Here is an 11,408-nt window from a genome sequence, read left to right on the forward strand (position 1 = left end):
TTGCTTTTAAACCAATGATGCTGTTTTTATTACTCTTCCTCCATCCTAATCGCTGACTACTGGTTTTCTTTTTGGAAATGTAAAGGCTTTGGTTAAGCGACACTGAGGAGTGTAAGCTACTCATGTTGTACAAGTGGAAGGTGGAGGTAATTAACGAAGCAAGACAGTGCAGTCTGCTTCAGAATAACAAGCGTGTCACACGCACACAGGCTTACCTTGTGGGGCTCAACATCCTTGCATAAAACAGGCTGAAAAGATGAGCACAGAATAGCACAAACGGACTTGCCTTCTATGTTTTTAATAAGTCACCTAGCCAGAAATAATCTCTTCAGATTCTGAAAGTGTACAACTAATTTAACCTCTCCAGTGACATCAATATTTAGTCATTAAAATGAAGTTTATACAAACAGATGCTCACTTACAGTGAGTTCTTCAGTGTTTCAAAGCCCAAACACCAGAAAAATACATCATATCGTGTTTCTAAAGTGATTTTTTAAATGATTTGACATCATTTGGAGGATATACCCATCTTGCTGCTCTGTAGCCCAAAAGGTAAACGCATTATGAGGCATACTTAAACCTTCTGCTGAGGACTCAGCTGCAGAAGGCAATTCCCAAGGCAGGTAACAATTTCCTGCATTAGTATGAAAAACATTGAAGAAAATGTTTCAGTAAAGATTCCTACTTGGTAACAATATATATATCTTTTGCATCAGAAAAAAAAGACCAGAATGAGCACTGTTGATATTTGAAATGGTCACAGCATAGACATGTTGCACTGTAACATTTTGTTTTACAACTGAAGCACAAGAGATATTATTTCCCAGCATTTCATTGGACATGAAGTGATACTTCATGTACTCCTTGCAAGTTTAAAAAAATATATTTAAAATATCTCCATTTTACTAATTTTGAAGGGGAATTTTTTTTTGCTGACTGAAAATGTTAGACCATTACAAAGTTTACAAAATTTGAGGACTCATTCTACCAAAATGGGAAAAAGGGCTAACCAGCAACTAGTCTAAGAATTTGGTTCCTTAAGTATGTGCACAGCTGGTTCATCAAGTCTCTGTTCTGTCCTTCAACCCAGTGCATTTCTACTAATACATCATTTCCTTCTTTCTTCACATTCATTAAACACTTAAAAAGAAAACATCTACTAGCTTCTTTGGGACTCTGCCCTTTTTCAACTGCTGGATTGCTAGCTTCCTCCGAAGGCTGAAGTTCCTCCTTTGCATTACTGGAACCTTTGTTACATGACATTTCCGCCTGCTTTGCTTCTGTCTCCTCCTCCTCCACATGCTCACTATGTTCTTTGTCAGCAGATTCTTCCGTTAGCTTGTCACCTGCGGTCAAGTGGACATCCTCATCAGGTGCCATAAACCCTGTTTCAGAGTCTTCAGTCTTGGGTTTTTCACAGTCTGAACTGTTGCTCACACTTTTCTGGCCGTTTTTTTTCCTCTTCCATTGCTTGAAGAACATCTTCAGAAGCTCGAGGAAGTTCTCGTAATTGCCTTACTCTCTCTCGTTTCTTTCTCCTCAAATGAATCCAGGAGTTTTCAATGGCAGTCACAAACAGGCTAACTTCATCTTTTCCACAGGGAACACGCTTATGCTGAACCTATTGCAGAAGACAGCAGAAATTCATACTATCCATTCAGAGTTATGCTTTAACGTAAGATGTTGTTCTAACATCTAATACTTAATATTTTACCTTCAGATCAGCAAGAATCTTCTCTACCCAGGCTCTAACAACAGCAATGGCTTCTACAGCATCCCAGCCCATAGCTGCAGCTTTGGTGGATAACTCTTTGACTGTAGAAGCCAAGACCGTAAATGTAATTGGTTTCCGAGGTTTTTCTAATTTTCTTCTTTTAGAGGGAGGTGACTAGAAGAAAGAAAACCAGCATAACACCAGAAAGTTACAATGCTATGCAATATTAGTGGGATGACTTTTGTACTCAGAACACATGTGGATTAAGAGTATAGCCACTAAATTGTCATTGACAAAGCCTGTGCTTCACTTCACTACAAAGAGTTATTAGAAACCTCTGACAGGGGCATGTACTTTATGCTCGCCTGATGGACAGAGGGAGGGATTTTATCTTCAGACGTTAGGCAAAAAGCTTTACTGGTTCTTTCAAAGTGTTATCCCTCTGTGAACTGATAAAGTGTGACTGCTCTGGTGAATCCACACCTGACCTCTATTCCCAAGACGCACATCATGATCCAAGTTCACTGAATGTTTACTTGGAAGATCTTCTCTAAGGTTGGTATTGCAGTACGTGCTCAACAAAAAGCAACTGGCCCACCTTAGTGAAAGTCAACAGGCTCCATTTACAATCACGTAGGCAGGTCTAAAGCAGCTAAATGTGTTTCTACCTATTTGGTAACAGAATCTATACGGCAAATTAAAAACAATTTCTCAGAGGGAAATTTTAAGTTCAAATCCAGCCCAAACCTTAGTATATTTTTAATATTACTAAACAGCTTTTTGAATTGTCTTACAAGTGACCCTTACTTTCACTGAAACAAACAAGGAATTCCCTGCAGGCTTCTTTTTTCCTCCCTAAGCACAGGTCATACATGAATTGTCAGAAACACCAGCTAACAGACTGGGAGCCAAGTCAGAAATCCCACTGTCCACACAGCCCAGCCTATCAATATTCCATTCTGAAGAACAGCTTGTTTCACAGCAGGTGCATTCACAGTCCATGAGGCACTTCCTCAAATAAGAGGCACAGACAATCACAAACCAACCAAAATCAAGCTACTTACAGGTACTTGTACGTCATCATAGAAACTCCATGCCAGTGCCCATCTCATGGTGCGTCCTTGACAGAATTCAGTGTGAGTAACTTTAGGAACCTATGTAAAACAGCAATATAAAACCTCATTTCATATCAACAAATAACATTGTTCTATTCTGCACATTTTCAACCAAAAAGAAGTTAGCATAATTGCTTTCTTGTGACAGGAATGGAGATTCCTTCTGGCGTAGTTCATAGATGTTAATGCCACTTAAAGCTGGTCAGTACCCAGTCTCATACTGCACATCAGTATGTGATCCTGCACACATCTGCGCTCTGGCAAAACACATCCTTTCTCCTTGTTCAGGACCTGTTCCTGTTCCACATTTGAACGCTGAACCCATTATTGTAGCAAAGGAACACAGAACAAAGGCAACGAAGGGCTGGGAACCCAAGCCCTTCACTGTCTGCAGATGGCAGAAACGTGCTCAGAAACATTTCTCTCTCTTTTGACAAAAAAAATCAAGTTTGAACTTACACTGTCTTTAAACATAAAACTCAGATCCAATGATAGTGTTTAAATGTCCTTTCCACATATGCTGTAAGGCATTTATGTATGGTTTTGAAAACGTGCTATATAATAGCAAGGATAAATATCAACAATCCCAGCTCACTCTGAAGTATCATCAGCTCCAGAGCATAAGCCCCAGGTCTACACAGCAAAATAGAAATCTTACTTTTGAGAACTGCCTTCAAAAAAAAAAAAAAAGAGGAAAAATCTCTATCCTAGAACTTTTCCCACGTTTGTATTTCTAATTCTATCAAAATTCCCAATAAATACAGCAAACATCAAGACAGTCTGAACAAGATTGGACTTCCTAGAACACTTATGCCACATTCTAACCTGAATCACAAAATAGCATGTGCATGGTTGAAACAAACGTAATACCAATGCTATTACAACAGAGATTATGAAAAAAATTAAATTGGTAATATCAAGAATACAAAAACAAAACCTCAGCTTTTCTGTACATGGTTGGCAAGGATTTCTCTCACTTCACTGAGGTGCAAACAACACAAGAATAGGGAAGAAAGTCAGATACGTCAAATTTGGTGCCTAGTTCAGTGTTTGCTTTTTGCACTGAGCTTAGGGGTTCTCTATGGGTTGTAGTTCTTCTTTCTGATAATTGATTTCACCACGCATTCTCCTTCCTTCTACTCCCCACCATACATACACAAGGAGAGATCTCATACTCATTTTCTGTGTAGGGGAAATCATAAAAGACTATGCTACCTCCAGCAAGCCATAAAAAAGTCCTGTGCACACCCTTCTTGCATGAGATATCACTAGCCCAAGGTTTCATTTTACTTGGTGCCCCAACTGACCACAGAGAAAACGATGACAGAACATAAAAGTTGGTAATTAACTTTAAACTGTATGTATCGGTTGAGCAGGATCCTTCAGTTCACTGATGAAACTATTCCAACATTCAAAAGGTGATTCAGTGAGAAAAGGCTATGTTGCAAAATATTTGTCAGAGCAAGGCAGGAATTTTTAAATGGGGAGGTTATAGTATTAGCTCAGAAAAAGTACTAGGAGGATGTCAGAGGCCTTAGTAACAGCAAGCTCTTCAACGTATAGGAAAGAGGACATGAGACTTATTTCTCTAACCAAAGTTCATTCAGCCTTTTCCGGGTCTTTCCAGTTCTCTTGTCAACTAACACCAGTTTCAACTGTTAGTGAATTAAATGAATAAAACTACGTGTCCTTTAAAAATAAATGTTACAATTTATTTTGTCAACCAAATACATAGATTGCATGCTAGCTAAAAGGAAAGAAAGCAAAAAATGTTTACAACAACTTTGTTAAGACTGTTTTAAAACAGAAGCCCTTTAAGTTCTCAAAGAATGAAGACAGTTCTACAAATGACAAAGACAAAACAGGAGAAAAAAAAGGGAAGACAACAGAGCACAATTTATCTATCATCTTTGATCCTGCAGCAATTAAATCTCAACTGCTTTGAGTGCTTGCCTAACAAGGAATCACTTTTTTTTTCTTGTAAATAATTATTCAAAAAAATAATTCAATAATAATTACACACACACATTGGAACACAGTGTCTATTGAATTGAACATATACAAGACTTTATAAAAACTTACCCCCTGGATTCGAAGTTCCTCTTTCAATGGTGCTAAACTGCATTTCTTTCCCAGCATACAACTGTACCATCTGCAGACAATATATTAATAAAGTGTTTTATGAACATACATCAACTGAAAATAACAGAAAGGACAACTTGGATCAGAAATCTGCACAAACAATAGAAGATTTAAAAACAAAACAAAAGAACAAAATTACACTCCTAAACAGTGACTAGGACATAGTACAACATGTATCAGGATAGAAGAAGCAAAGACAGACTGGTGAGGGGAATCCTGTCTTTTAGAAAATGCTGTAAGACTAATATTGAAACAGCATCTAAACAGCCAAGAATCATGTCTCAAAGAGTGACTTTATGTGGAAGATATTGCCCATTAGAATAATTTAATTTCTCCACTTTCTTTGGAGTGTGAATCAGCTTGAAAAGGAATATTCAGTTACTGATAAGCATTTTTGCCTAAGCAGCAGACCTACTGACTACCAATTCCGCTTATTCATAACTCATTATCTGGGTCCCCATCACCTAACCCATATTTCACGAGGGGAATGAAAAAAAAGAAACAGGGAAAAAAAATGAAGACATGCCATCTGTTTTTCTTGTTCAAAAGAAGTCTTACTATGGTTTTTATTTCAGCTTATGTTCACCCAAGATAGCATTCAGTACAACAGTGCCCTTTAGTAGGTAAAGCTGCAGAGTTACCAAAATTCAACCATGAAAAGACAGAAGCTTCTAAGCAATGAACAGTTTACTAGACATGACATAAAACCTCCTATCCCAGAAGCCCCTAAGAATAAACACTGACTATCTTCAGCAAACGTATGTGCTAATTGAGCTGCAAGCTACAACTGTCACTTCTACAGGCTTTTTTGCCTCCTGCCTTTAAATATATCCCATATCGACCAGTAATTGTTTGATGCTCAGGAACAATTAATTTTATATAAACTGAGACTAAATTACTGATGTGTATGTATCATTAAAGAAACCAAACAGATAACACAGCTACATTCCTTACTTAAAATATCACTTTCACATTATTTCAACCAAAACAGCAGATAAAAGTTTAACTGGAAAAAAACACCTACCGTAACCTCTTTTTCAGTTGTAGACTATCGTGAATAATTCTTTTGACAAATTCCAGCTCTCCCCCCTCGGCCATGATTTCTGTAATCCCTCCTGTATTTACAGAACTTGGAGGAGGACGCCGTGGATTTCGAGAATTTACTCCCTGGATAAGAACAAACAGTTGAAGTGACTGTAATGAAGTGTTAGGCTTCTCTGTACACTGCATCCTGCCTCAATCTTTAGTTAGTAGCAAGTGCCACCACCTCTGGTTATTCCCCCACATTGCCACCATGGATAATAGACAAAGACACATTCAAAATAAGCCTGTGTGACTTCCTTTCAATCTCAAAAATAGGTAAGTTACTTGTCACACACCAGTACCCTGCTAACCTGAAATATGCGGCTGCAATACAAAAGACATGCTGGTTACATGCATCTACACAACTGCAACCTACATCATTTAATTTCACACTTGTATTTTTTTTTTCTACTGACCCATATTACAGAATTAAGTTTCTGACTGTATGCACTGAGTTTTGCAAGAACAGCTCTGTGCTGTATGATATTGCCTAAATCACTAAGCAAAAAAAAGATAGATAGGCACAACTCCCAAAAACTGATTCCTCCACACCATTATATAATGGTTCCTTGATTTCAGATTTAGTAGCTGCCTATTTTCTAAACTAATTCTATAAGATGGCAAGAACTCATGGAAAAAAGTCTACTATTCACCCTTCACTTCAGATAGGGTAGTGGTTAAGTTTTTCAATATTCCTTTGGGGCAAGGAGGGTAGGAAAGGAGAAAACTTCAATGTTATTTTGTAATGGTTTGGGATTTTCCACTGAACTTTCCCCAAGAGAAGTTGTTAAATTGTTGTTATCCTCCCACTCACTGAACACTGGAGTAAGTACTTGCATTAGTTTGCTAGCTTACCTTCGCTTCCAGCTGGTTGGCAAAAAAGGGGGGATTGCACATGCAGAAATCATAAATGATCTCAGATTCTTCTTTCAGTGCATCCATTAGAAGAGTTTTCTGTGGTACTTTAACCACTAATAGAAAACAGATGTAGTCAGTACAGAACTTTGTATTTTATCTAGCATGCCATTTGTGTTTCAGTGTTTCTTGAAACAATATATTGTATTAAAACTGCACTTAACAATACAGTCTACAAAAAAAACACATCAGCATGCAAATAAAGACTAAATTAAGGATTAGCATTTAAACAGCTTTTAAGCATTACACAGTAGTAATGTGAGACATGAGTGTTTAAAACAATAGGAACTGCATGAGTTACACCGAGCTCTCAGATACAACTACAAATTTAAAAGCTATCAGAGTTCAAATTTATGACAATATCTTGACTTACCATTATATACAGGGTACTGATGTTTGTTTTTTTAAACTAGACAATAAATTTTGCACATCATCCCATTCCAATAAAATACACACAGAACTCCACATTTTTTGTTGTTTGTTTGTTTTTGAAGCTTTAGCATTTACAATTAATCCCCAGGATTATCAGTTCCTGTTTTGCACATATAGAAAAGATTCCTTTTGGAAGAATGTTACTGACAGCAGTATTTCACTTTCAGCCTAAAAAACATTACTTACTTTTTCCTCTGGGAATAAAAAAACTATGATACAATTAGTAAATCATCACTACATTACTGCTGGTTTTACTATTGCTGAATTAACTCTTCCGTTGAAGTTAGAAGAATACAGGTTATATTCCGACATGATCTCCAAATCAAGCTGTTTAGCAAAAATTTCAAGACAGTCTCTTACAACATGACAAAAATCATTCGGAGCAAAAAAAAAACAGACACAGAATGATTTTCAGTCTGACTGGAAAATGACTTGCTAAACAAGTTACTGACTACAGTAGCACATCAACTCTAGCTGAACAATTCAGATCCAGGAGTTAAGAAGTTGCAGGGTGGGTAGTCTGGAGGCTGCAGCTCCATACAGATGCCCTCAGGGGAACTCCTTTGCCTGTAGCTCTGGTCAACAGCAGTCAGTCAGTCACTCCAGCTTATCACCTTTGGCACTACAGCTTCACCTGAGATATCTCCCTTTGCCAGAGATTTTACCAGTAAAGTGAAACACCACAACACCACTGAGAATGCTAACAGCCATAACAGAATACTGCCATTGTTCCCCACATCGAGACTTGGATCTTCAAGACTGACATGGAAGACAGGCCAAGAGGAAAACATTTGGGTAAAAATGTTCCAAAAACTAGCAGAACCAAAGTTTTTATTTCAGAGCTGAATAATGGACCGGCTTTATTGTGCATAGAGCTCCCACAGAAATTTTTGCATCCTCTTGCATTCTACTACTACGACAGGCATTGTTAAGACCTCATTCAGAAATGAGGTCTGAGGCCTTACTCTCTGTACAAGCAATAATATGTACCACTGTCATGAGAATTATTTGAGGGGAGCAACTCCTAGCAGCAGAAATAGCATGAACTCTTAAGAAATACTTCAATAACAGAAAAAACATGAAGAGAGAAAAACCATCTAGGATAAAGCTTAACTTTCAGATTTTTGTAAAGATGAGTAGTTCTTTATCCACACTTTCCATTTTACACAAGCCGTGACTTTCTGGTTTAAGCATAAGTGGACCTTAGTAAACACTCTGTGTCAGTAAAAACAACAGAGCATGTTATTTGGCAAGAATACTAACTCTGATAAGCCACTGAACATGGCAGAAAAATAGGTCACAATATTTGTATGTTAGTACATATACTACTACATCATACCTTTTATAAGATCAGACAAGTTATTCTGTTCCACATTCTTCTTGGCATAATTGAAGCACATATCATCCACTTCTGTTGCAAGAAAATACCAGCCATTCAAAGTTGATCCAAGCAATGGGTATATGCAAGATGCTCCTGTCCCTGAGGACGCAAAAAGCCATGAAAAAGGGAAAATAAGTCTCTGGCATTACATACAGCATAGCTGTTAACTATGTACTTTTTACAACAAAATGAAATAATTTCAAGAAAACACTGACCACTTATCACCCATTACTCAGTTATTTAACAAACTATTTTCTTTATTTAAATCACAGTATTGTCAAAGACACGCTTTTAAATAAAGAACACTGCAACGCTATTTGGATTAAGTTTTCTAGTAAACAATCAACTTATTTTCTTAAGCTGTTATTCGACAATGATTAATTCATACTGTGAGAGCCAAATATATTGTTTTACTTTAAAAAAAATCACAAAAATATTTTTCTTCTGCATTTTTCTATTATTTATCATGAATAATTTTACTTTGATGCATACAGCAACCACACATATATCCTGTTACATTACTTTTTTTTCCCTAAAGCCTAAAACAATAAAGAGGGTGTCAATTAAGATATCTTAAAAAAATAGACAGATAAAATTTGCTAACAAAGAAAAATATATTCTAGCACATCATGAATTCTTTTAAAAAGCATGGCACATCTTGGCAGTCCAATTATCAGTGACAGTCAAACTTAGGATTAAAGTTAATGGGCACAAGTAAAGAGAATAAATATCTCAACATTACAAAAACAGAGTTCAGAGGTATAGCAGGAGACTACTATTATATGGACTTATTGAAGCATAGAAAAAAAAATCAGTAAACTTGCAAAAGCACGCACAGTTATTTCCAGAGCTCCTTATGTTATTCTTGGATGACCTACTGGTTCTTCTGAACTAGAATATCAAAACTGACTGCAAACTTTTTCCAATTAGGTAACTTAAAGGATCTCTCTCTTCTGCATAGCCGCCTACTGCAATGAAGTCCATGGAAATTGTTTTTGAAAATGCTACCTAATATCAAATGTGTTGAAGTCAGCTAACATGTTTAAAAGTTCTGAAAGGAAAGCAGCTGTGCACGCAACACGAGATAAACCTTAGAGCTTGTCTACTGAAAACCATTCTAAAAATGAAAGAATTGAAGAATTACATTGTTGAGAAAAAATATAGCCGTTCAAGGGAGTTCAGGGCCACAAAGAGCCAAAGAACTGCCTGCTAGTCATCCCTGTGTTAGTGCAGAGAAATACTGCCCAAATGAAATACTAATGAGGTTGGATAGCCAGCTTCACCATCGTGACATTTCGGACTTGTTTCTCAAAAGCAAGGCATTGCTACTGATGCATAAGTAATCTCATCAGCTACTTTCACTCGCATCAAACAACGAATTAACCGCTGCACCTTATGCCAGTACCTATGTCGATCCCACGCATCAGCACACCCTTGTCAGCGCCCTGATGGCCGATGAGGTCCTCCACCCAGTGGATGTAGTTCAGCCTGAGGGGTACGGTGGGGATCAGCCTCTCCAGGGGGATGTCAATCGTCAGCCCGAAATCCTCCTTCAGCAGGGTGCACGTCAGAGCCCTCACCGCCTCGGGGTCCTTGAAGTTCAGGCTGCAAGCAACAAACAACAGCCGGCAGCGGCTCCAACAGCCCCCGGGCCGCTCCCCATGCCGAGCTCAGGCCCGGCCCCCCCACTCCTACCTCACCCTGCCGGAGAGGGTGGTCTGTACATGCTGCCGGAACTCGGGGTGCTTGCCGGCCAGGTACGCGAAGTCGGGCGGCTTGTCCTTGTACCGGTTGCGAGCGTGCATCGACTTGTTGAGGGACATGGCGGCCGGCTGCTGGGGGTCGCCGACTTCCCCCCCCCCCCCGCCACCACAGCCCCGTGCGCTCGCCCGGGCGGCTCCCAGTGTGCCCCGCGGGCCGCCGGGCTGTACCAAGGCGGGCCCGCGGGGGGAAGCGCTGGGAGGGGCGGCCCGGCGCGCGCTGCTGTGAGGGAGGAGCGGGCAGCCGCCATCTTGAGGGGATGGGTCAAATAACGCGTGGGGGTTTAAATTCCCGGAGTGGATTGAGATGTTCAGTGAAAAATAAAATAGTGACAAATAAAATAATATACACCTAAACAGGTCGAATTCCCTTTTTCCTTAAGGCTGCCTTCCAGGCTTCTCTTTTCGCAGCTGCACCCATGATGTGCCAAAATGACTTTATTACACTGAGAACACCTTCAAAGTCTTCTGAAGCTTCTCACCATCGTGAATTACTGTTTATGTACTGAATTTGGGGCATGGAAAGCCTAACGACGTTAGCCTACCTGGCACACTGAACTCCGAAGTACCTGGGTTTTAAGCGCAGTTTGATGTGGGGGGGGAAAAAGCCTTAGATAGCACTCCAGGAAAAAGCTTTCTGAGTTGCCCAGTTTCACTTCTATAATATCAAGAGCCTGTACTTCTAGTTATTATTATACTGCTATGTTTGTCGAGCACAAATTGTGAAAGAAAGATAAAAGTGGATTATAATGAGCTTCGTACCGTCTCATTTGATTAAAAAAAAAATAGCAAAACAAAGCCTGAAACTGGGAATTAAAACCTACTCCAGTTCCTGGCTTTGTCAGTGCCTGTTGTCAGTTTGGACA

General features: G+C 39.0%; 1 protein-coding gene across 1 annotated transcript; it reads right to left on the reverse strand.

Annotated features, from left to right (window-relative positions):
* Positions 1-279: 279 nt before the first annotated feature.
* Positions 280-10,708, reverse strand: METTL16 (methyltransferase 16, N6-methyladenosine). Its single transcript, XM_035540634.2, is given in 10 exon segments — positions 280-1,455; positions 1,457-1,621; positions 1,715-1,888; positions 2,779-2,868; positions 4,912-4,981; positions 5,996-6,138; positions 6,910-7,025; positions 8,741-8,881; positions 10,188-10,387; positions 10,478-10,708. Coding segments are annotated over 10 exon segments (1,677 nt in total). The 5' UTR covers positions 10,606-10,708; the 3' UTR covers positions 280-1,005.
* Between the last annotated feature and the right edge of the window lie 700 nt (positions 10,709-11,408).

This window comes from Cygnus atratus, chromosome 1 (assembly GCF_013377495.2).
Source record: "Cygnus atratus isolate AKBS03 ecotype Queensland, Australia chromosome 1, CAtr_DNAZoo_HiC_assembly, whole genome shotgun sequence".
In the NCBI taxonomy this organism is placed as follows: Eukaryota; Metazoa; Chordata; class Aves; order Anseriformes; family Anatidae; genus Cygnus; species Cygnus atratus.